Source organism: Hemitrygon akajei, chromosome 1, assembly GCF_048418815.1.
Source record: "Hemitrygon akajei chromosome 1, sHemAka1.3, whole genome shotgun sequence".
In the NCBI taxonomy this organism is placed as follows: Eukaryota; Metazoa; Chordata; class Chondrichthyes; order Myliobatiformes; family Dasyatidae; genus Hemitrygon; species Hemitrygon akajei.
The window spans coordinates 81215921-81243580 of NC_133124.1; the positions used below are offsets into that span (position 1 = coordinate 81215921).

The window sequence follows — 27660 nt, forward strand, 5'->3', positions numbered from 1 at the left end:
TAGATGGCTTTAACTGGTGTATTCGCATTGCAGCAAGAGAGAGAGAGAAATGCGTAGACAACAGTTCAACATGCATCTGCAGACAACAGATCACACATAGTGCTAAGGGGGGGTCATTAAAAGAAATAAATGCATACATTACAAAATCATTAAGAATTATGTGGAATTTATGTTTATTTTGTATTTTTTGTGTGTGAATGCTGCTTATCTGTGGCTATGTGCCTGGGATGGTCCTGCAAGTAAGTTTTTCATTGCACCTGACAATAAACTTGACTTTGTCTTTGGTCTCACAACAGTTGCATTGATATAGTAAAAAATAATCACATCCATTTATGACTATCATCCAAGACATGACAAAAGTATTGTATATTTTGATAAATGCCTTTATATTTGGTGTTTTAACATATTCCTTTTGATACTGGCCTATGAATCCACTGACTGGCTAAATAAATCTTCTCTATACATCCCTGTTCATCATTTAATCAAGATCTTGTTTCTGTGTCCTTTTGTCTTTGAACTGTCTGCTATAAGGAACAGATTTTCCCTAATCATATTAGAATTCCTTCCAATCTCTTCCCAACCTTCTTTGCTTTAAGGAGGACCACTGCAACATTTCCAGTCCAACGTTCAGCTGCAATTCCCTATCACTGGAACCATTCCAGCAAGTCCTTCCTGCACCTTCCTAGAGAGTTCCTCAAGATATTTGTAGAGTGACAATAATTAGCTTCCTCTCTTTCCCGACTGTTTCTGAGCTGTAACTACTCCTTGTGGCCTCAGCAACACATATTGAGCTTAGGAAGCCTGCAGCTCACCATCTATTGCTGTCACCATTTAGCTTCTCAGTGTCTCACATCACCAGGCAGAGTCTATTTCACTATAAAAATCCTCCTGAATAATCATTAACGTTCCACTACAATTTCCACATGGTGGAATATTTTCTCTTTTAATTGTCAGGTTCAGCATGTTGAGTAATGCCCTTTATCTCACAAAATAATTGCAATGAGTTGAAGAGTCTGACAGCCACAATAAAGGAAAATTCACACAGATCAGGCATTTTAACAAGTTGAAGAATAGTTGTTGTGTTCTAATAGTTCGCAAACCTCAGAAAAGAAAAGAATGCAAGGCTTTAAATGAGTGGAGGGCTGGGTTCTAAGCGTTCCATCTGCACAGCAACACTTCTACTCAATTTTTTTTTAACCCAGCACCAACCATGAGACGTTATGTACTGACAAGACTGCCGGCTGACTCATGGCTCTGGCCGAGGCCCCACTTTCGAATGTGAATCCACATTGAATTTCAGAGTGCAGTGATTTCAAAATGGAGTTGATTAAGCCTGATGGGAAAGGAATGCTGGAACCCATAGGCAGTGACTTCACTCCAGACCAGCATCCAAACCCATTCACAGCGCAGACAACTGGTGGGGACACTGAGCGAGCACCCTCTCTAAACGAAGATTCTCAACCTGAAACGTCTGTCATCTGTTTCCCTCCACAGCTGCTGCCTGATCTGCTGAGTTCTACATATTCCAGCACCTGGGGTCCCTTGTACCTACACAACATGCTGCCTGAATTATTAAGGAGAGGTAGCACAATGGTTAGGTTGTTGGACAAACATTCTGAATTCTGAACAACTGTTGCAGGCACAGCAGGGTACTGGGGAAATCATAAATTATGGAGTTTCACAGCACATATTCCAGGTAGAGTCTGACCAACATTTTGTAAAATTGCAACATAACATCCCATTTTTTAAATATTCTGTTCCCAAACTATGAAGGCAAGCATGTCATTTACCTTAAGCACTGATCTGTTGCCACTTCCAGGGAATCCTAATGACCCTCTGTTTAGTGATATTCCTTAGTGCCTTATCATTTACTATGTACCGAATGTCTTGATCTTATTTGACTTTGGAAAGTGTACTGGACTTGTGAAAGTTAAGTTCTATCGACAACATCCACCCAATTTTACACCTGAGCATATCCAGCTGTAGTCATAGCCAAGCTACCTCACTATGCACAAAATCACCAACTTACATGTTATCTACAAACTTGCCAATCATCCCTCCTGCATTCACATCTAGGTTGAGAATTTACATAGTAAATAACTGGAGTCTCAATACTGATTCCATTGATCACAGACTTCCAGTCAGAAAAGTAATTTTTCACCACCACCCTCTGCCACTTATTACCAAGTCAGCTTTAGATCCAATAAGTCAGCTTACCTTGAAACCTATGTACCTTAACCTTCTGGGACTTCGGCATAAGTCATACAATAATCCACTTAGACAACGTCTATTCTTCTACCTTTACCCAGCATCTTAGTTACCTCCATGGAAGACAGGATCTCCCTCGCAAAACCATGCCAACTATCTCTGATTGGCTTCTGCCTTTAGGAACGTACTGGGTGAGGCATGGTAGTGTTGTGGTTCACACAATGCTTTACGGTACTAGCAACCTAGGTTAAATTCTCACTGTTGCCTGTAAGGAATTTGTAAATTCTTCTGTGATCGCGTGGGTTTCCTCCAAGTGATCCGGTTTCCTCCCACATTCCTAAGACATACTGGTTGGTAGGTTAATTAGTTATAATAAATTGTCCCGTAATTAGGCTAGGATTACAATGGGGTTGCTGGACAGCACGGCTCAAAGGGCCAATTCCATGCTGTACCTCAAAATAAAATTTTTTAAAAATTTTCTTTATATTTTCTCCAATAATTTCCCTACCACTGATCATAAGACCATAAGCCAACGGAGCAGAATTGGGCCATTCAGCCCATCAAGTCTGCTCTGCCATTTCAACATGGTTGATCTATTTCTTTCTCAACCCCATTCTCCCGCTTTTGCCCCCATAGTGTTTCACATCCTGACTAATCAACAACCTATCCACCTGCGCTTTAAATACACCCAATGACCCGGCCTCCACAGCCACCTGTGGCAAGAGATTCTACAGACTCACTACCCTGTGGCTGAAGAAATTCCTTCTCATCTCTGTTCTAAATGGATGACCCTCTGTTCTGAGGCTGTCCCCTCTGTTCCTACCATGGGAAGCGTCCTCTCTTATGGCTCACCAGTCAATCTTGCCTAGCTTATCCCTGCTGCTCTATTTAAACAAGTGAACAACATTAGCTAACTTTCAGTCTTGTGGTACCTCACTTATGTCTAATGAAGGAGGGCAAAAAGGACTCAGCTGGAATGCATATGTTCTGTAAAGTCGATAGGCTTAATTACAAACCAATTGTTAGTTAGAAATATCAACTCACAGGGAACAAAGCCAACATAGATTAGATTTAATCACAGAAGTTCCCTTTAATTAAAGTTCATTTTGAGTTGTCTATCGAATTTAGTCAAGATATCAACACTGGTAAGGCTAGACGTGATTGTCAGCCATTGTTATTGTACAAATGATTAACATGCCCACCTGAAATTTCTCTCTCTTCTGGTTTCCTGGATGCCATAATCCATTTGAAATATGCTGGTTAACTTCGACATTAACATAATGAGTTGAGCCAATGTGATAAGATTCATACAATGACACTGCCAGGTGTAATTTCCTGGTATTTGTTACTGCTTTTGTCCTTTATTTATTCTTGTTCACCAATCCTCCAGATACAAAGGCCCACTTTCTATTAGCCTTTTGATTATTTCCTGCACCTGTCCATGACACTTCAATAATTTATGTACTTCAATTTGTTTCCTTGGACTTCTACATTTTCATCACTTGTAAGCAACCTGTTCCAACTCAGAATTACACAAGTATTGTGGCAAAGGGGCCATTTGTCCCATTGAGACTGTGGTGTTTCCATGTTGAGTAATCCCAGCAGTCGCATTCACATGCCATTTTCCAATAACCCTGCATGCAACATTCCTTCCAAATTCTTTTTCCAGCTGTGCAGACCAACCGTTGCTCTGAGCTGGAAATTCTAACATAGCCTGAAAACTCCATGGCACTTTAAATATGTTTTTTGTTATATGTATTTTGCAACATCAGGTGGTCTATTAGTTGTCGGCTTCCATACTGTGTTTGCTCTTACAACTTGTAACAGTACTGTAACTTGAAACATTGACAATGCAAATATGTTGAAGCTCTAAATCAGTGCTCCCAACCATTTTTGTCATGGAGCCTTACCATTAAACCGAGGGGTCCGTGGACCCCAGGTTGGGAACCCCTGTCCTGAAATGTTTCAAGTGAAAGTTGTGGTATGTTTATTATTTAGAATATGGATTATATTCATTAACATGATTAATTAAAGGGTATTTCAAAATTGTATTAACACAGATTTTAAAATTATATTAACGTTATATAAAAGAAAATGCGAACTGCACAGAAACAAAGGCTACATGTGCAGGAGCATTTCAGTTACTTCATAGTGATGCACCCACACAACTTTGAGACAGTGCCTACATGTTACTTTCCCTTGTGCCCATCTAATCACACTTGAAAAGCCCTGATCTACTTCCGTTACCTGAAACTCAAAGGGAGCAAGTTCTTCATCAAGACTACTCTCTCAGTAAAATAATATTTCTTCTCATCTCTCCCGAACCTGTCGTCCAACTCTTTAAGTCTGTCCCCTCCACCTTAGCCAAGTCTTGAAGGATTGATTGATTGATAAGGATAACTACCTCCTTTTATCCCTATTCCCTGCCTCCTGCTGATCAAACTATTTCCTAAACAGATCAATAATTGACTCTGAATTACAAATTTCAGCTACCAGTCCTTTGTCAACATTGAATACCTTTTAAGAATCAATATCAGTGGCTGTGCAATATGCTCTAGCTATCGATCCATCCCCATCTATCAAGTAAATTTAGCAATGATCTTCAATGTCTTTTCAGAGCCAGTTTAGACAAGTAGATAAGCTGCAGAGGTAGTCAGCAAGTCAGGCAGCATCTGTGGAGGCAAACATATTGGGTGGGGATTCTGCATCTGGACATTTTCCCTTTGCCTCCACAGATGATGTCTGACCTGCTGACAGCAGCCTGCCCTTTGCTCTAGATCCTACTATCTGCAGTTTCCTGTGTCGCCAGGTTGGAGAAGGACTATTGTCCCCAGAGGTGGCACCTTAGTGCATTCTTAGCCAAAGTACAACTCCTGAGCGAGGTTCTACACCAGGGGCACTCATATTCATTTGACCCAAGAGTGGCAGGACTTTGAATGTTGCTAACAGCTGCTCTGAAGGTCACACTGGGCAGAACTAGGATCCGGGATAAAGGACTTGAATGCAGAGAACCTGACGGAGGAGGAAAAACATAATAGTAAAGGACAGGACTACAGCAAGGAACAGACAGGGAAAGTTGTGCTAAGATACCAATTGCCTCCAAGAAGTAAGAGCCTAGAATTTCCTAATGCTATGATTTTAGCACCAATAATATATCCCATCAAAAGTGCATCAATCCGGAAATACGGGTGAGAGTTGCTGTCTTTATCTTCACATGAGGTTGGTGATCATTGAAGTATGATGGCACAACAACAGCCTGTTTTATGCATAGAGTCAGTGAGATATACAGCAAGGAAACAGGCCATTCAGCCTCCTGAGTCTACACTGACCATCATTAGCCCATTTACAATAATGCTATTTTAATCCCTATTTTCTTTTATTCTCTGTACATTCCTTAAAGCCATTAGACATAGGAGCAGAACAAGGCGATTCAAATCTACTCCACCAATCATGCTTGATTTTATTTTCTCAACTCAGTCCTCATATCTTATCCCCATAACCCTTAAATCCCTTACCAATCATGAATCTATCAGTCTGTGGCTTAAATACACCCACTGACTTGTATGCTACAGCTCTCAGTGGCAACAAATCCCACAGATTCACCGGTCTCTGACTGAAGAAATTCCCCCTTACCTCTGTTTAAAGGAGAGTACCTTTATTCGGAAGCTGTGCCTCATATTCCAATTAACTCAGATTCTGTCTCTCACTACCACACTAGGGTCAATTTATGGCGGCCAATTGACCTAAAGGCATTTTTGGAACATGGGAGGAAACGAGAGCACCTGAGAGAAACCCACATGGATGCAGCAAGAATGTACAAATTCCTCATTGACAGGACCTAAGGTCAGGATTCAACATGGGTCTCTGGTGTCGTGAGGCAGCGTGCCACATGCCGTGTGGTCACTTTGATTATTTTTCTTCCAGTACATTTCTGTTAGATATAGTGTAGGATGTTTGACACATCAGTATTGAATATCATACAACTTCCAGAATGTATACTGGCATCAGTGACCATTTTTAACTTCAGCATTCGGTTTAAATCCCATAATAAAGAGAAGATGATGCTTGCACAGCATCTATATCAGTCCTCAACATCCCAAGGGTTTAACACCTAGTGAATTACTTTTGAAAGGGAGACCAATCACAAGATTGGAATGTCGACTTTAACCAGCATTTGAACCAATGACACTTCCCAATTTTTTTAGCTGGAAGTGTCAAGATGTAATAAGACCAGTAACAGGCTATTCAGTTGAACAGGTCCAGACATTGTTTATAATTCACACCATCTTCATTTAACCTCAACAGTCTGTCTTCTTAATCTCGTCTTCCTTGATGTCCTTTTACAACTTGCTCTTGGTACGCCAACCACTCTGCCTGTGACTACGAGGAACTGCGGTGGGTTGTGGACACAGCTCAGCACATTATGGAAACTAGATTCTACTCCATGGACTCTGCCTATACTTCTCACTGCCTTGGTAAAGTAGACAGCATAATCAAAGACCCAACCCACCCCAGACATTCTCTTTTCTCTTCCTCTCCTGTCGGCTAGAAGATCAAAAGCCTGAAAGCTCGGACCACCAGGCTCAAGGGCAGCTTAATATCTGCTCTTATAAGGCTACTGGGCAGTTGATTAATCCAACAAAATAGGCTCTTGACATCATAATCTACTTTGTGGCCTTTGCACCTGAATGTCTGCCTGCACTGCCCTTTCTCTGCAACCATAGCACTGCATTCTGCATTCTGTCATTGCTTTCCCTTCTACTACTTCAATGTACTGATGTGATGAAATGGATGGCATGCAAAACAAAGTTTTTCACTGTACCTCAGTATATGGGACAACAGTAAAACAATTTGCCAATTACCACTTCAATTACAGCAATAATTTGAATCCCATCACTGACTAGATATTTAGATTAGATTAGATTCAACTTTATTGTCATTGTGCCAAGTACAGATACAAAGCCAATGAAATGCAGTTAGGATCTAACAAGAAATGCAAAGAATAGTGCTATTTACAAAATGACTGCGAATAAAAAGTAAGTGCTACAGCACACAAATATAAAAGTACAGAGACAGTACAATATGGGTGCAATACTGCTTAGTGCCGTAGTGTGAGGTTCAGCAGGGTCACAGCCTCAGGGAAGAAGCTCTTCCTGTGCCTGCTGGTGCGGGAGCAGGTGCTCCTGTCGCGCCTACCGGATGGGAGGAGAGCAAAAAGTCCATGGTTAGGATTTAATAAATAAATCTGGAATAACAGTTTGCTTTCAGTGATGATGACTAAGTTCAGCTTCACTACAGCCCTGCAGGGAGAGAAATCTACTCTCCTTACAAAGCCTGGCCAGTGCAGGACTCCAGAACCAATTCAACCCTGAACCGTCCAGCATGCCACACAGTTTAGTGGCTGGTTGGATAGGAATGGGCAATAAATGATATCCTTACAGTGACATCCAATTCCTGTGAAATATTGAAAAAGGAACCTCTACCATTTATTCTGATGATTTTCTTCTGGCAATAAGTTTCACATTAAATAGGCCATTTCATTAACTGTTGGCACATTACTTAAATGCTAGTATGATTTAAAAAGCAAAGACATTCCTAACCTTTTGCCAAAGCTTTCTACATCCTCAGTGCTGTCTATCACTAGAAAAGCCAACTGATGCAGAGATGCCCACTCCAGTAGGTTCAGTTCCAAAACTTCCTGCCTCATTGCTCACCTGCATGCATATAATTAGCCATTCTGTCTTCTCTGCTCCATATGGCAGTCATGTCAGAGAATTCAAAGGATCAAAGCATGTATCCATATACAACTCTGGAATTTATATTTCTCCAGATAGTCACGAAACAAAGAAAGAACATTAAAGTCGTTCAGAGAGAAACATCAACACCCACCCCCATTCCTGTACAAAAAAAGAACGGCATCCCGATCCCCCAAAACCTCCCTCCACCTGCACAATATGGAACAGGACCTCCAACCCCCTAAAATCCAACCCCTCCCCACACAAAAAAACTAACAGAACTTCAACCCCCAAACATCCTTCCCTTGACACCCTATCCATTCACAGTCTCTCCTTCGCACCTCTACCTTTTTAATTACAGCTTCTCCCAGAAAGTTGACCCATTTGTTGATGTTCCCCAGCCTGCTGTAGAGTCATAGCAGCACAAAAACTGGCCCTTTGGCCCAACTGGTCCACGCTGATAAAGATTCCCATCTAAAGCACTTCCATTTGGCTGTATTTGGTCCAGATGAACATCCTAGCCATGTACCAGATGCATTAGGGATATTTAAGAGACTCTTAGATAGACACATGGTTAAACGAAAAATGGAGGGATATGTGTGAGCAAAGGGTTATATAGATCTTGGAGTAAGTTAAAGGGTTGGTAGAACAACATGGGTTGAACAGCCTGCTCTGTGCTAATTGTTCTATGCTCTATGTTCTGTGTTGTTAATGAACCTACCTCAGCCACTTCCTCTGACTGCTCATTCCATACACTCACCACTGTCTGGTGAAAAGCTGCCTCTCAGATTTCTAATAATTCTCTCAGCTCTCACCTTGAACATGTGTCCTCTTGTTTTTAATTCTGAAATCTGGAAAAAAAAGACTGTGTGCATTCATCCTTATCTATGCCCCGCATGACTTAATACACCTCTATAAAACCGCCCCTTATTCTCCTATGCTCCAACAAGTAAGTCCCAACCTGCTTTCCATAACTCAGTCCCTCATGTCCCAGCAATATCCTTGTAAGTCCCCTCTGCACTCTTTCCAGCTTAATGGCATCTCACCTCTAGCAGGTTGACCAAAACTAAACAGAGTGTTCCAAATGCACCCTCATCAATGTATTGTACAAATGCAACATAACATCCTAACTTCTATACTCAGTGCGTTGACTGACAGCATGCCAAGAAGCTTCTTCACTAGTCTGTCTACCAGACCCCAGTCCACAGTTGAAAGAAAAGTGTCTGTGTCAAAATTCATCTTTGGTCACTCCCAGTTTGGTATCACTCTCCACCCTCACTCTCACCTCTGACATCCCATTTCATTAAATCAAATATTACATTCAACAGGCAACTGATTCAGGTGAGTGGTCATTTACTGCAGCAACTTGCTGGCAACAACTCCATTGCCAGCTCAGGAATAACAGAGTGAAACATGGCCACCTCTAACATCATTTCTACATATCCCAATCCATTAGCCTTCTAAGTGCTTTGCATTGAAAGAGATACAACTTTTTTTATCTGATAAGAACATAGAACAGAACAGCAGAGAAACAGGCCCTTTGGCCCTCAAAAAGGTGGTATCCATCATTAAGGATCCCCTTCACCCAGGACATGCCCTCTTCTCATTGTTACCACAAGAAGGATGCATAGGAACCTAAAGACACACTCTCAACTTTTTAGGAACGACTTCTTCTGCTCCAGTATCAGATTTCTGAATCGACAATGAACCCATGTATACCACCTCAATATTTTTTTTTCTTTTTATTTTCTCTTTTTTTTGCACTATGTTGTATGGCTGTTGGACAGTACAACTTGTTTAAAGTGAACAGTTTCTAAATAGCCTCATTTGCATGTGTTTGTGTTCAAAAAGCAGTGATTTTTGTCAATGATATTTGGCGAGTTATAAGCGGAAAGACAATTCAAAACTATCTAGCTCATTGTATTTCCAAGCATTCAGTCTTTAAGATGCCAAAATTGGCCTTAAGTGAAAATGAAATGATTTCTCTACTTCAACAAGTTAGAATCGAAGAAAAATTTGAAGGTATTGACAATCATCTTGAATGTTAAAATGAAAATGAAGATTTGAAGGAAGCAATCGTCAAAAGCATTGTTTGAAGGCAGTTTATTATCTGCCCTAGGCTGCAGATAATGGACTTATCGGCACATGGCTGCACTGATTTTGTTCATTTACAGTCAATCAAAAGAACACAGCAGCGTACACTGGATCAATTCTTTTGTCGATAACTGTTGGAACTAATACACAGCTTTACAGTACCATAGTAGTTTTGTCAGTGTTCTAATTTGTTCTGTATTTCATTTAAATACATAATTTGTTACTCAATTAAATGGTAGTTTGTCTTTTTATATCTTTTTAACTATTTCCATGAAATCAGCTAATTGAGGCAGCCTCTGAATTGAGCCAAAATATACTGGTCCTGATGTATCCCAATTAACCTGAATCCACTGTACATATTTCTTACTGCCATTTATAATTTTTTCATTATTATGTATTGCAATGTACTGCTGCTGCAAAACAAATGTCACGACATATGCCGGAGATATTATACCTGATTCTGATAAATACATTTCAGACCATCAGTCTCACCATGTTCACTTACTTACTGCTGTCGGCCCTTCCTATTAGACCCACATCTCCTGTCCCACATCGTTCCATCAACACTTTCACTTGCTGGCCTGTTTCTCTGGTTCCCACTCCCTTGCCTCACTAGTTTAAATCCTCCCAAATGGCACTAGCAGATTTCCTGTAAGGATATTGGTTCCCTCCAAATTAGGCACTAACCATCCCTCTCGTACAGATCCCAAGTGCCCTGGGAGAGAGGATAATAATCCATGTAACTGAATATCTACCCTTTACATCAGCCATTACCTGCACTTGATCAGAATCAGAGCAGCTATATTTAATATACTCAATGGACTTGAGGTTTAGAACATAGAATATGGAACAGTACAACACCAAATAGGCCATTTGGCCACAATGCTGTGCCAGCATTTTAACCTAGTCTCGATCAGTCTAACCTTTCCCTCCAACACAGCTATTATCCTCTGTTTATCGTTCATTCACGTGTCTATCCAAGAGCTCTTACATGTCCCTAATGTATCAGCCTCTCCCACCACACCCAGCAGTGCACTCCAAGCATTTAGCCACTCTCTATTTCGAAAAGATGGCATGCAAAACAAAGTTTTTCACTGTACCTTAGTACATTTAACAAAAATAAAACAATTGTGATTCCAATAAAGAAGTGTATTTTTATAAACCGTACATATTTTCAAATTAAACAAGTTTGACACTTCTGCAGGTTGAACAGAATATACAGGCAACCCCTAAATTATGTAAGGTTTCAATTCTTAAAAATTCTCCATAGCTGATTTCAGTCTAAGTCAGAAGCATTGATTGTCTGCAGCTATCCATATCACATCACTTGGCATACTCTTGCTCATTGAATATTTACCTAATAGTACCCATAATTAAGCTAGTAGAATATATACTGCATCCAGATATTAATCAGTACAGTGAAACATGGCAAACGTCTATAGATGTGGAGTGGAGAGTATATTGACTGGCTGCACCTCAGCCTGGTATGGAAACAACAAAGGCCTTGAATGGAAAATCCTACAAAAAGTGCATACAGTCCAATTCATCACAGGTAAAGCCCTCCCCACCATTGAGCAGATTTACATGGAGCGCTGTCACAGGAAAGCATCATCCATCATCAACGACACCTGCCACCTAGGTCATGCTCTCTTCTCACTGCTGCCATCAGAAAGAAGGTACAGGAGTCTCAGCCCCCACATCACCAGGTTCAGGAACATTTATTACTCCTCAACCGGCATGCTCTTGAACCATTAGGGATAACTTGACTCAACTTCACTCACCCCATCACTAAACTGTTCCAACAACCTATGGACTCACTTTCAAGGACTCGTCATCTCATGTTTTTGATATTTATTGCTTATTTATCTATTAGTATTAGTACTATAATTTGTGTGTTTTATTTTTGTATTTACAGAGTTTGTTGTCTTTTGCACATTGGTTGTTTGTCCATCCTGTGGGGTGAAGTCTTTCATTGCTTCTATTATGTTTCTAGGATTTACTGAGCAAGAAAACAAATCTCAGGGTTGCATATGGTGACATGTATGTACTTCGATAATATATTTACTTTGCACTTTGTACTATTATAATTAATTTTATCTTTTCTCAGATTAAGCTGGTAGAACCTGAAGCACGGTCAGAGCCAAGCACACTCATTTCTCAATTGCTAGGAACTTTCAGACTATATTAGTGGTGTTTAGTTGGGTTTTGTGGCTTTCTGAAGATTTACATGAATATTACATCAATAATGCTCATGTGTAGTGACTTTAGGATAATATGAGTTATAGATATATATATATTGGAACATCCATCTGTTCCTCTTCCATAGTCTTTCAATTTCTTCTTTTAATTCAGCACATTTCTCGTGTTTTTCACTTATTGATTTCTGTGTGTTATGTGTGCTTACAATGGTTTTATCTATTAAGTAAGTTGTTATTGCTTGTTTATCCTGCAATATTCTATCTGGATGATTATTATGGATTGTCCAATTTGTAATAATGGATCAGTTGTAATACTGTATTGTATAATTTGTAGGACACAGACTCTAAAACTGGATCAGGCTTGTATTTATAGTAAGGAATGGTGTCTTTTATGAGTTTGTATTTTAAAGCAGGGTTTTGGTGAATGATGTTTGCCACTTGATTGTGCCTGTGTAAGTAATCAGATTGAGTTAAACTGCTACAGGATCCTGTAATGTGTTGGATTGTTTCTTGTTTCTCATGACATTTCTGCATTTATCATCTTAAATTTGTTGATCTTTTGTTGTGTATTTTCCATAATTTTTTTGTGTTAACCACATGGTCCTGCATTGCTACAGGAACCTTTCAATTTCTTTGAAGAGGTCTCCAACTCTGAGCCAGGTAGTTTGATGTTTCCTTGTTCATATCTGGTCTGCTCAGATCATGGGGATTTCTTCCATGGAGGCTCATGCTCTTCCATTGGTTAACTTTTTCTTCTGTAGTGATAATCTCTTCATTTTTCTGTGTTGTGCTTTCATTTAAGTTTTGTGGTGTGCTCTTCTTATCAGAATTGCATATGCTGGCATGGAGTGCTGAATCCTGTTTTCATTGATGGAAGTATAACCTCAGAAGTTTTCTCTGACTGTGGTGTAAATTTTTAATGTCTGTTATTTCTCTTCATCCTTCTGTCCTAGGTAGTGTTAATCTAAGTGTGTTCAAGTGTGCATAGTGTTCTCTAAAATTTGACATTTCAGTTCTTATTGTTGTATAAATTTTCCAGATCTGTTTTGGACAAGATATTATGCCAAAAGAATATATTAATATTGGTATAGCGAGAGGGTTTATTGTCTTTGGTATATTTTTACTATTGAGGTCTGTTCGGCAGATTTCCTTAAACCTTCAAGTAAATTCTGTCATAAGTTTTTTCCTTTATGGCACTATGATCTATTTTCTTTGCTTGTTAATTTCCCAGATACTTACATGTTTCTTATTCAACCTTCAATTGTATTGTATCCTGCTGTACTGGTTTATATTCTACCAGCTCTGTTGCACCTTGGTTTACGTTTAATGTTCTGCACTTACCCAGTCCGAAGTTTTAGAAAATAGTTCCATACCAGGTGGTGATGCAACCAGTCAATATACTCTCTAGCACACATTCATAGAAGTTTGTCATGTTTCACTGTCCTAATTAATGACTGAATGCAGTATATATTCCTCTTCATTTCCTGCATCTGCACAATTAGTTTGATTGTGGATACTATTATTACATGAACATTGATTTCTTCAACTACCTGTAATTTTGTTTTACTGTAACGTTAGTAAAAAGGACTTCACTCACCTGGCATTACCTATCGTCTTCTAGCTAGTCCTCTTTCCCCTCCCCCCACCTTTTTACTCTGGCATCTCCCCCCTTCCTTTCCAGTCCTGAAGAAGGATCTTATCCCAAAAAGTCAACTGTCTTATTTCCCTCCATAGGTGCTGCCTTAACTGCTAAGCTCCTCCCAGCATTTTGTGTGTATTGCTCTTCATTTCCAGCATCTGCACAATCTCTTGTGGTTAACAGGAAGTACATGAGCAGTAGGCAAATTCAGCCCCTCAATCCTGCCCTACCATTCATGGCTGAACTGCCCCAGGCCTCAGTTCCTCCTCTGTCAGAGATTCACTATCCACTGCCAGAAGGAGTTCCTGCACACCTTTATTTTAAATGGCACGAATAGGAAAGGTTTAGAGGGACACAGACAAAACATAGGTAAATGAGACTAATTCAAATGGGCGTCTTGGTCGGCATGAATGAATGGGCCGAACAGCCTGTTTCCTTGCTGTTTTACCCCATGACTCTGTGACCACCTCTTTCATCTTGTTAATATGACTGCTCAGTCAGAGGTCTTTCTGTTTCTAAGTTTTATATGTTTTCCTGTCATGGGATGGCTGTGTAAATACGCTGTACTGTTCTATGTATCTATGATATGCTCTATGATATGCTGTGCTGCTTTGTAAAATAAGAATAAATAATAATAAAAATTTGAATTACAAAAAAAAAAGTCATTCATCAGTACAAACATCACAAAATCTACCACAATGTCCCTGTACAATCTTACATACCTGAATAAAGTCACCCACCAGTCATTCTCCTTAACTGCAAAGAAATGAGATTGGACTTGGGGACCAGAGGCTGGGGTTATCCTCCTGATTGAAAGAAAGCTGAAGGAAAAGTTCAAAAGAAGAGTTCAAAACCTTCAAGGGTGTCAGCAGAGAAAATGGGAAGAATCTGACTGCGACAGCTGGAGGTTGGAAACCAGAAGAGAGCTTAAAATAAAGTTGGATTGGTTTCTCCAGAGCATCAGAGGCTGAGGGCTGACAGAAGTGTATTAGACTATAAAAGGCAAAGATAGGATAGATAATCAGAGTGTCTTTCCCTAGGTGGAAATGCCAAAGACTAAAGGGCAGAGCTTTAATGTGAGAGGGAGGATTAATGGAGATTTGCAAAGCAAGTTTTTACACAGAGAGTGGAACATATTTCCAGGGTAAGTGGTAGAGTAGATAGAACAGCAATATTTTAGAGAAAATGGAGAGATACAGACATTGCAGAGGCAGAGTGGATTAGTTGAACTTGGCAATGGTTAGCGCAGACAAAGTGGGCCAAAGGAGCTGTTCCAGTACAATGTTCTATGTAAGACAGGGAGTTAAGGTGATTGGTTAAAGGATCATAGAACACTGAAATTCTTACAGCACAGAGGAGACCCTTTGACCTATCAGATCCGTGCTTTTTTTCATACAGAAGACCCAGCCTGTTCAATTATCTTTGGAAGACACTGATTGACAGAAATTCAGCATGTTCTTCATTGGCTCTCACAGGTTTTTAACAGATGTACCATAGAAAGCATCCTATCAAGACACATCGGTCTTGGTCTGGCAACTGCTCTGCCTGAGACCACAAGAAACTACAGCAAAGCAAATCACAAAAAGCAGCCTTCCCTCCATTGATTCTGTCTACACTTCTTCATGCCTCAGTAAAAGGCCAGCATAATCAAAGACTCCATCCACCTTGGAGATTCTCTCCTCTTCACACTTATATCAAGCAGAAAATACAAAAACCTGAAAGCACATACCACCAGGCTCAAGGCCAGCTTCTGTCCTTTATTATAACACTATTGAACGGTGCACTTGTATGATAAGATGGGCTTTTGATCTCACAATCTACCTCATCATGGCGTTGTACCTTTTTATCTGCCTGCACTGCACTTTCTCTGAACTGTTACACTTCATTCTGCATTCTGTTATTGTTTTCCAGACGCACAGATGTGATGAAATGATCTGTATGGATGGCATACAAAACAACATTAATTTCTGTTCACGTGGCATAGGTAGAAAAAGGCAGGAGGTCCTGAAGAGGGAATATAGGGAGTTAGGCAGAAAGCCGAAAAGCAAGACCTCGGAGGTAGTAATTTCTACATTGCTGTTCATGCTACGTGCCAGTGAGGGTAAGATTAGGATGATTTGGCAGATGAATGTGTGGCTGAAGAATGAATGCAGGGGGAAGGGTTTCAGATTTCTGGATCATTTCGATCTCTTCTGAGAGAAAAGTATGGGTTATACCTGAACCTGAAAGGGACCAATATCCTTGCAGGCAAGTTTGCTAGAGCTGTTGGGGAGGGTTAAACTAACTTAGCTGGAGGATAGATAGGGGAGTGATAGGGCCATAGATGGGGCAGTTGATATACAAGTAGATTATATGGGTCGGCACAACATAGAGGGCTAAAGGGCCTGTACTGTGCTGTAGTGTTCTATGGTTCTATAGATGCAGTGTTTACTGAGACTATGAGGAGGGTCAGGCAGATGGAAAGAAAGAAAGGCAAAATTGCAGTCAGGGGGTTGAAAAAGTGCAACAGGGGGCCAGAAGCAAAAGAGGTTGGTGAATACAGAACTGAGGGTATTATATGCGAAGCTGCACAGTAAATGGAATAAGGTAGATGATCTTGCAGCACAGGTAGAGATTAATAGGTATGATGATCTGGAAGTCAGTGAGCTGTAGCTGAAAGAAGACCATAGTTGTGAGATTAACATCCTAGGATACACATTGTATTGAAAGGACAGGATGTTAGGCAGAGGGGGTGGAGTGGCTCTGTTGATTAAAAAAAAATCTCTGATGAGAATGATATAGAGGCTTCTGAACAGTAGCCACGATTTGGACAACAAATTACAATTGGACATGTAAAAAGGGCAATGTGATAATCATGGGAGATTTCAATATGCAGGTAGATTGGTGCTGGATCCCAAGAGGAACTTTGTAGATTACTGACGAGATTTTTTTTGGAACAGCTTGTTGTTGAGCCTATGAAGGGATAGGCAAATCTGGACTGGATGTTATGTATGACAAAGATATGATTAGAAAGCTTAAGGTAAAGGAACCTTTTGGAGCCAGTGATCAGAATATGATAGAATTCACCCTACAGTTTGAGGGGAAGAAGCTAAAATCAGACGTATCAGTATTACAGCAAAGTAAAAGGAATTAGAGATGAGAGAGGAGCTGATCAAAGTTGATTGGAAGGGGACACCAGCAGGGATGATTGCAGTACAGCAATGGCTGGTGTTTCTAGGGGAAATTCAAAAGGTGCAGGAAAGATACATTCCAAAGATGAAGAGGTATTCAAAAGGGAGAATGAGACAACTGTGCTGACAAGAGAAGTCAAGGACAGCATCAAAGCAAAAGAGAGGGCATATAATATAGCAAAAATTTGTGAGAATGTAGAAAATGGGAAAGCTTTTAAAAACCAAACAGAAGTCAACTTAAAAGCCATTGAGAGAGAAAAGATGAAATTTGAAGGTAAGCTAGCCAATAATATAAAAGAGAATGCAAAAAGATTTTTCTGATATATAGGAGTAAAAGTGATGTGAGTGGATTTCGAACCACTGGGGAAAAAAACTTTGGAGATGTTGTAATGGTGGACAAAGTAAGGTGGAGGAACTTAACAAGTATTTTGTGTCAGTATACACTGTGGAAGACACTAGCAGAATGCCAGAAATGTGAGAGTCTCAGGGAGCAGAAGTGAAGATCGTTGCTATTACGTACAAAGGAGAAGGTGCTTCAGGAAGCTGAAAAGTTTTGAAGGTAAATAAGTCACCTGGAGCTGATGAAAGAGGTAGCTGAAGAAATTGTGGAGATATTAGTAAAGATCTTTCAAGAATCACTAGATTCTGGAATAGTTCCATAAGAGCATAAGATATAGGAGCAAAATTAGGCCATTCCAAGATTCCTGAGGACTGGAAAATTGCAAATGTCTCTACACTCTTTAAGAGGGAGGGGGGCAGAGAAAATGAAATATGGCCAGTTAGCCTGACTTCAGTGGTTTGAAAATTGTTGAAGTCTATTATTAAGGATAAGGTGTTGGGGTACTTGGAGGCACACGATAAAATTGTCCAAAGTCAGCACAGTTTTCCAAACAGGAAATCTGGCTTTACTAATCTGTTGGAATTCATTGAGTAATTAACAAGCAGAATAGACAAAAGAGAGACAGTGCATGATGTTTATTTGGATTTTCAGAGGGTCTTTGACAAGGTGCTGCACGAGGCTGCTTAACTAAATAAAAGCCCATGGTATTACTAGAATGGGTAGAAGATTGGCTGACTGGCAGGAGGCAAACACCAGTAATAAAGGGGGCCTTTTCTGGTTAGGTGTGGGTGACTAGTGTTGTGTTGCAGGGGTTGCTGTTGAGACTGCTTCTTTTCACCTTTTATATCAATGATTTGGATGAAGGAATCAATGACTTTGAGGCCAAGTTTAAGGACAATACGATGATAGGTGGAAGGGCAGAGTGTTGAGGAAGCAGGGTGTCAGCAAAAGTACTTAGACAGATTGGGTGAATGAGAAAGGAAGTGGCAGATGGAATATAATATCAGGAAGTGTGTGGTCATGTACATTGGCAAAAGGGATCAAGGTGTGGACTATTTTGTAAATGGGGAGAAAGTTTAATAATCAGAGGTGCAGAGTGACTTGGGAGTTCTCATGCAGGATCTCATGACTGTTAGCTTGCAGGTTGAGTTGTTGGTAAGGAAGGCAAATGCAATGAAAGCATTCATTTTGAGAGAGCTAGAATACAAAAACAAGGATGTAATGCTGAGGTTTTATATGGCATTGGTCAGACCGTACTTTGAGCAGTTGAGTATTGTGAGCAGTTTTGGGCCCCTTATCTATGAAAGGATGTGCTGGCATTGAGTTCAGTGGAGGTTTATAAGAATGATCTCAGGAATGATAGGGTTAACATGTGAGGAGATTTGATGGCTTTGGGCCTGTACCCATTGTAGTTTAGAAATATGTGGGCTGGATTTCATTGAAACCTATCAAACGTTGAAAGATCTGAATGGAGTGGATGTAGAGAGGTTGTTTCCTGTAGTAGGGAAGTCTAGGTCATAAGGGCACAGCCTCAGGATAGAGGGACATCAATTTATAACAGAGATAAGGAAAACTTTCTTCAGCCAGTGGGTGGTGAATCTATGGAATTCTTTGCAACATGAGTAATGGAGGCCAAGTCATTGTGTATTTTTAAGGAGGAGGTTAATAGGTTCTTGATTAATCAAGGCATCATAGGTTATGGGAAGAAGGCATAAGAAGGGGGTTGAGAAGGATAACAAATCAGCCATGATGGAATGGTGGGGCAGGCTCGATGGGCCAAATGGCCCAATTCTGCTCCTAGTTCTTGTAATAAACAAATTTACGTATTTCCATCATCCTTGCAGGGCAGTGAGTTCCACATCATACTGAACCTCAAAAAAGATTTTCCTCACTGGTCCTTTCTATTTATTCTCAAAAATGTCATATCTGCTTATGTCAGTACCTGAATCATCAACTTGTCCTCTCTAATCACAGCTCTTTGCAATTCTTATCGCCACAGAGATCATAGTATTCAATGGGGAAATAATGATACACCATAAACAATGAGATGTGATAACCTAGAATTCATTGCCTGAATGGTGGTGGGCCCAGCTCAACAATAAGCTTCATAAGCTATCTGTTAAACACGTGCAGAAGGAAGTATCTGCAGCACTTTGGAGAAAAAGCAGGGAAGTGATGATAGTTGGGTGGATCTTTCAGAAGAGGCAGCAGAAACTCAGTGGGCTGAAACACCCCTTTGTGTGTTGTATCACTTTCCTGCGAAGTCAGCAGTGAAGAGTCAAAAACAGCACACACAAAATATTGGTAGAACTCAACAAGATAAGCAGTATCTACGGAGAGCAATAAGCAGTTCACATTTCAGGCTAAGACCCTTCGTCAGGAAACAGTTGATGATTCATGTACCTTGATGAAGGGCCTCAGCCCAAAATGTTGTCTGTTTATTCTCTCCATACATGTTGCCTGACATGTTGTGATTCTCCAGCATTTTGTGTGTGTTGCTCAAATTTCCAGCAGCTGCAGAATCTCTGGTGTGTAAGAGTCGAGGGCAAGCTGTGTTACTGGAAGGATTCCTCAAATAATTCAACTAGGTAACTCGTAAATTGAAACAATTCCTACTGAGGTTCAAATGCAATTTTCAAAAGGAAATTGGGTAAATGTGATCCAACTGTGAGGAAGGAAAATGGGGAGTGAAGCTAATTGGACAAATCATACATAGAGCCAGCACAAGCATGATAGATGATCTGGCCTCCCTCTGTGCTGGAATGAACTGAAGCAAAATGTATCTCTGCACCAAGACATTGCATCAAATGTGAAGGTAACAGGATCTGAAATGTTTCACCTTTCAGGGCACTGTGTCAGAAATTCCTCTCCAATTAGCTTAGAGGAAGTCATTTATTTCAGAAGAGATAATTCTTTTGGGAAATGGTAACTGAAATCTTAGACAAGTACATGAGTGATTTTTAGACCCATATCCCCCAAGCATCCATTCAAAGCCAAATGTTCCAATTAGGAGATCGATTGAGAACACATTTAGAAGGTGAAGAGCAGTTGAGGTTGTTTACCTTCCCCACATATAATGGGTCTGTGCCTGTGTACTCCTCCAGCACAAAGAACTGATTCCACACCCAGCCCCTCTTCACCCGCCTGTGAGCCTCCTGCACCTTTGTTAGGTGGGGTCTGGGCAACGAAGGCGAAGGATCTGATTGACTTGTCATACCAAGTCCCAGGAAGAGTGACACAATCGCGAGGGCATGGCAGAACCGTCTGTCTCTTAGCTTCATTCTTTCACTTCAGTCGGGAGTTGGGGGGGGGTTGCTTCGTTGGGAGCACAAGCCACAGTTCCAATTGTTTCGGTAGTAATAGCCTCGGGCAGTGTTGTCAGTCTGCAGTCCAGAGATAATAAATATATTGCTGGCTGCTGCAGGGAAGCTTGTTCTTGCAGAATAAACTTCACTGAAGAAGTAGTGTAATGGACACCTGGTACAGATAAAGACAAGAGCACCTGTCAGTTAACTTACTTTACCATCCAGTGTCACTTTTTGTGCAACATCTTGAGAGGCAAGATCCAAATAAGAAAGACAAAACAATAAGAATAACATTTCAGTCAAAGCCAAGACTCAAGATACAACAATATTGCCTTAGAGACACTGAAATAGACACACATTATATAGTGAGGTTGCTAGGCTGAATAAAAAAACAATTGGCTTTGCCCTGCTGGATACCAAGTTTATCTCTGATCTCTATTAAATCATAGATTGTTTCAAAATCATTTTCAATAGCAAATTAGACCAATTCTGATCTATTTATGCTTTGCTTTCAAATAAATTAAGTCCAATTACAAATGGGATTTGCTTGAATTAGATCAATGTTTTCAGGTTTAGATCATTTTTAGTTGGCTCCAACCTTTTAGAGTTTTACATATCTTCTTCCTTATTATTATTTACTCTATACATTTTTATGTCCATATTTACCCAAATGTTGGCCCAGTGCACTACAGAATTGTAACTTTTTCTTTACATCTGAGATTGAGTTAGTATAAAGAATCAGAACCTTGGATTTTTGGGACAGAGAAACATTCTTCTTATGAAAATCAGAAGATATGCCACCATCGAGTACACCTTCTGAACAGCAGTATCAGTCATTAGGGATCTTCACGACTTTGCTTATGCCCTCATTATTATGATCAAGGAGGAGATACCAGAACCTAAAGACCCACACTCAACATTCTAGGAACAGCTTAATAACCTCTGCCATCAGCTTTCTGAATAGTCTGTTACCCCATGAACACTACCTCACTGCTTCTCTTTTGCACTCTTTATTTTTCATTGTAACATAATGATTTTTTTTAATGCTCGCACTGCTGCCACTAAACAACAAATTTCACAATGTATGTCAGTGATAATAAAACTGAAAAATGAACCACAGTTACTAGAGATCTAAGTTTAAAGTTGAAACTAAATTTATTATCAAAATACGTATATTTTACCATATACTACCTTGAAATTCATTTTCTTGCCAGCATTTAAGGCAAAATGGAAAAAATCCTTTCTTGAAATAAAATCAGAAAATGCTGGAAACACACACCAGGTCAGACAGCATCTGCTGAAAGAGAAACAGATTAACAATTCAGGTTGGAGTTCTTCACCAGACATTAACTCAATTTCATAAACACAAGAGATTCTGCAGTTGATGGAAATCCAGAGTAGCACACATAAAATGCAGGAGGAATTCAGCAGGTTAGGCAGCATCTATGGAGGGGAATAAAGACCTGATGAAGGGTCTCAGCCCAAAGCATCGATCTTTATTCCTCTCCATAGATGCTGCCTGACCTGCTGAGTTTCTTTAGCATTTTGTGTGCATTAACTCCATTTCTCTTTTCATTGCTGTTGTCTGACTAGAGGAACCATTCTACTATTTTTGGATTCTCTTCTTCATACGGATCTGCATCGACTGGTATTCTGAACATTCGTGTGTCTGGGTTATACTTATCATATCGCTGGTGGGATGTGGACATTCATGGCAATTAAGATATATCCTTAAAATCCTACAAGTTGTAACATACCAGAGGGGGAACCAAGCTATGGGTGTATCATTAAAAGATAAAACACGATTGCCAAGGAAGTGACAGAAACCACAGTATCTTAATAATGAGTTAAGTCTTTATCATCTTCAGAAAGAATTCTCCTAACTGCACTTTCACTCAAGCTAAAAAAAAATTACACCAATCCCTGGGAAGTCAGCTCTGTGCACTGCATTAGTATGATGTGATTGGTTTAGATTTCAGTGATGCAGTTTGGCTCACAATGTCAATCAGTTGATTAATTAGATTGGAAATACTGATCGAGGAAGGAAAATCAATGGAGTTCAGAAGGATGAAGAGGGAATCTCATTGAAACCTACCGGACACTAAATAGCTTGAATCAAGTGGACATGCAGAGGATGTTTCCATTAGTAGGAGGGTTTAGGATCCCAGGGCACAGCCTTAGAATAAATAGCTTTCTCTTTAAAACTGTAATGAGAACAACTTCCTTAAGTCAGAAAGTGGTGCATCTGTGGAATTAGTTGACATGGAGGTCTGTGGGGACAAGGTACTGCAGGTTTTTAAGGCAGAGACTGACAAATTTTTCATTGTTAAGGGGGTTAATGGTTATAAGGGTTAAGAGGAAAAAAATCAGACGTGATTGAATGGTGGAGCAGATTTGATGGGCCAAATTGTCTAATTCTGCTGTGTTATCTTATTGGTTATGAAAATTAGACATGTGGCACAGGGAGAAAACGGCCAAGGGCATCAGACAATGAGTGACCCATCAGTCAGTGTGTTTCCCAGGGATGATAAGTTCAGGGATCCTGTGATTTGTGTGACCTAATGAGAGTGAGCATGTTGTTGCACTGCAGCCTGACAAATCCTTTGGTCTTGATTAAATTCATAGGGAATATGCCACAGGGAAATATTAGAAACTCTTATTAAAGAGCCATCAGATTTCTGAATAGTCAATCAACTCATGAACACTCCCTCAGTATTATTCACAAACAAGAGAAAATCTGCAGATGCTGGAAATCCAAGCAACACACACAAAATGCTGGAGGAACTCAGCAGGCCAGACAGCATCTATGAAAAAGAGTAAACAGTCGACATTTTGGCCCGAAAAGTCAATTGGATTCGTTTCCATAGGTGCTACCTGGCCTGCTAGGTTCCTCCTGCATTTTGTGTGTGTTGGTTACTATTTTTCCCTTTCTTTTTACACTATGTGTATGTACACACACACACACACACACACACACACGCACGCACGCACGCACGCACACACACACGCACACACACGCGTATATATTTACTTTGAAGTTTTTATTATTATGCATTGCAATATACTGCTGCAGTAAAACAACAAATTTCATGACATATACCAGTGATGTTAAAGCTGATTTGATTCTGATTAAAGATACCATAGCAGGGACCCTCAGAAAAAATCTAAGTTTCAGGAATCAGGGAAGAACCAACATTATTTTCTGAAAGGAAAATCAAGTCTGACCATTTAATGGAACTTTGAAGAATGAACTGTTTTGGATGAAGTGGAATGGCTAGAAGTCCATGAGGCATTTGACAAGGTGTCACATCAAAGGTTATTGTAGGAAATAAAAGCACATGATTCCTATAATCACCCATAGATTGACTGACACATGTGCATATATGTCAGCATCAGTTCCAGGTAGCTTCATTAATCCTCTGAGCACAGAAGGAGGTCATTTGGTCCATTGTGCCTGTGGAAACCCTTTCAAGGAACAACAGGATAATTCCTGTTCCCCTTTCACTACAGCTTTGCTTTTACTCTTTATCAATCAATACTTAATCAATTTCCTTTTGAAACTTATGACTGATCCTGTTTCTACACTCTCCGGCAATACAGTCCAAATCACAAATCTCCAGTCTGAAGTAAGTTCTCCTCATTCTGCTGGTGATCCTTTTGCTAATTATTTTAAATCTGAATCCTCAGTTCACCAAATGCTTTTTGCCATTGCAAATCATTTCTCACATTTATCAAAATTATTCGTGATTTTTAACACTTCTATCAAACCTCCTCTAGCTTTTTCTGCTCTGAAGAGACATGCCCCAGCTTTTGTCGTGGTGCATAATAAAGAGTGCCAATGATGCACAAGGGCACATCATGCAAAAGGGGCCCAATCAGCCTTTTGTTTTTCTACCAGTTCTTTCAAAGATCCATCCAATTAGTCCCATTCATTTGCAACTTTCACATGCCTTTCTGATATGTGTCTCCCTTTCAGGCATTAGACAGCTTCAATTCCACTGTTACCAGATTCTTGAATGGACGGACTTCTTGTAAAATAAGATGGACTCTTTACCTCACTATCTACCTTGTTATGACCTTGCACTGTATTGTTTTCCTGCACTGACTTTTTTCAATAGCTTTCACACTTTATTCTGCATTGTTATTGTTCTACCTTATTCTAGCTCAATGCAATTTGTATTGATTTGATCTGTATGAACAGTATGCAAAACAAGCTGTATGTGTACATGTGAATATAATAAACCAATACCAATTTTATACATTATTCTCTGTTCAAGTCGGGCCAATTAATTAAGCTATTAACATGTCTCTGAACATCAGTACATTCAAGGAACTTTGGAATTACACATTCTTCCCAGTTATGCATCAAGAATGTTTCCCAAATTCCCAGATATTCTCTGAAACAGAAGTAAAGAACTGAACATTCCTAGTGATGTTGAAAACTGTAAGCATAACTCAGGTCATTGAAAATATCTTTCTATCATTGTAATGTATGCATCTATTTCTTTTAGAACAATGACCCCACACCCCTTAGTACTACCTATTGATCTGTTGTCTGCTCAAGCACTGTTGCCTATGCATGCACATTGCTCTCTCTCTCTCTCTCTCGCTTCAATGTGAATACACCTGTTAAAGCCATCTCCCACATACATGCTATTATTTTAGTCAATATGTAGTTGTGCACAGACACAACAAATGGGGGATGAGTATGAACCTGAACGTCAGAAAATACCACAAACTGCACTGGCAGTTACAGGACAAAACAGCAAGAAAAAGCCTAAGGACGTGTGAGTAACATTGAAAGACCCTCTGAAGTTAAAATGAAAATAATGTGGTGATGGCTTCAGTCAGGAAAATTGACAAATTTGATAGTGCTAATGAAGGCTGGGAGTTGTATATCAAAGGGGTTGAACTGTAAGAGCATAAGAAATCGGAGCAGGTGTAGACCATCTGGCCCGTCGTGCCTGCTCCACCATTCAATAAGATTGCAGCTGATCTGACCATGGACTCAGCTCCACCGACCTGCCTTTTCCCCATAACCTTTAATTCTTCTACTATGCAAAAGTCTATCCAACCTTGATTTAAATATATTTACTGAGGTACCCACCACTACTTCATTGAGCAGAGAATTCCACAGATTCACCACTCTCTGGGAAAAGCAGTTCCTCCTCATCTCCATCCTAAATCTATTTCCCCGAATCCATAGTTCAAGTCTCAGCTACCAGTGGAAACAACTTTCCTGCCTCTATCTTATCTATCCCTTTCATAATTTCATATGTTTTCATAAGATCTCCTCTCATTCTTCTGAATTCCAGTCAGTACAGTCCCAGGCAACTCAATCTCTACTCATAGTCTAACCCCCTCATCCCTGGAATCAACCTGGTGAACCTCCTCTGCACTGCCTCCAAAACCAGTATATCCTTCCTCAAGTAAGAAGACCAGAATTGCACACAGTACTCCAGGTGCAGCTTCACCAGTACCCTGTACAGTTGCAGCATAACCTCTTTACTCTTAAATTCAATCCCTCTAACAATGAAGGCCAACATTCCATTTGCCTTCTTGATAACCTGCTGCACATGCAAGCCAACCTTTTGTTATTCACGCACAAGAACTCCCAAGTGCCTCCGCACAGCGGCATGCTACAGTCTTCCATTTTTCCTTCCAAAGTGGATGACCTCGCATTTGCCATTGTATTGTACTGTGAACAATGTGGAGGAGCAAAAGACAGCCCCTGCCCTTCTTAACTTAATGGGTGCAAGAACGTACAGTCTCTTATGCAACCTAGTAACTCCTGAAAAGCCAGCAAGCATGATGTTTGATGAAATTCTTACAATTTCACAAAATCACTTGAGCCCTAAACCAGTCATAATAGCTGAGAGATTTAGATTTTACAAAAGGAGCCAGTCAAAAGATGAAAGCATTTCTGAATACATTGCAGAACAACACAAAATTTTCCAGTACTATGACCTTAGAGATGGACTTCCTGATGCATTAAGGCTTGTATGTGGCATGTATAATCAAAACATTCAAAAAAGGCTAATATCCAAAAGAGACCTAATCGTACAGCAGGCATTGACCATTGCAATATTGTGAAAGACTGCAGCAAAGGATGCAGCAGAACTACAGAAAAGGTTAGAATGTGAAATGCACAAATTGTCCCTGCATGATGCAAAAAGCCAATGATATTATCGATGTGGCAAATTCTCCCACAATGCAAATGACTGTCAGTTCTGAGAAGGAGTCTGCAGGAAGTGTCACAGACAAGGTCACATAGAGAGAGTGTGCAAGGCAGACAGAAAGCACAACCGAGTGGGAAGTCTCAAACACAAAACTAACCAAATGCATAAAGTTACCAAATGTAAAACAGAATCAGACAACACAGAGTCTGGTAAAAGTGAACTGTCATACCTAAAACTGCATAGTATAACCGAAACAGATCACATAATCAATTGGATCACAACAGAGGTGTCTGGTATAAAACCGAAAATTAAGCTGAATATAGGTTCAGCTTTGTCTATAATTCCAGAGGCTTATTCCAACAGACTGTTCTCTAAGATACTATACAGTGCTAAAGTCTTACACAGGCAAAAAGTGTCTTCCAAAGCAAACTGATAGTAAATGTGATGTATGGAGGCCAGATACAGCAGTTAGAGCTTTATGTATTGAAAAGTGGAGGGCCAGCATTTTTCGGACATGAATGTTTGAGAAAAATCCAACTGGACTGGCACTCAATCAAAGCTCTCGCTGTGTCATCAACAGGCAATGGCAGCCCAAATGGTAGCACTAACCAGAGACTGACACAGCTGCTTAATGCTAATGAGAAGGTGTTTGGATTGGTAAGCTCGAAGGCATTAAGGCCAGATTTGAACTAGATGAAACAGCAACACCAAGGTTCCGCAAAGCATGTCCAGTGCCTTACGCACTACGTCCTGAAGTGGATGCTGAACTAAGAGCTTGGAGGCATCTGGCAT

At 40.1% G+C, this 27660-nt stretch overlaps 1 protein-coding gene across 2 annotated transcripts in view; it reads right to left on the bottom strand.

Moving 5' to 3' along the window:
- cdh7a (cadherin 7a) overlaps positions 1 to 27660 on the bottom strand; it is a 220183-nt gene that overhangs the window by 150502 nt on the left and 42021 nt on the right. Inside the window, exons 3-4 of one of the 2 annotated variants that reach the window (XM_073046464.1) lie at positions 21881 to 21986; positions 20447 to 20861 (exon numbers count right to left, since the gene is read on the bottom strand). In XM_073046464.1, the coding sequence (XP_072902565.1) occupies positions 20447 to 20665 (219 nt within the window). In that variant the 5' untranslated portion in view covers positions 20666 to 20861; positions 21881 to 21986. The remainder of the gene's footprint in view (positions 1 to 20446; positions 20862 to 21880; positions 21987 to 27660) is intronic. The other variant, XM_073046472.1, reaches the window with a different exon arrangement.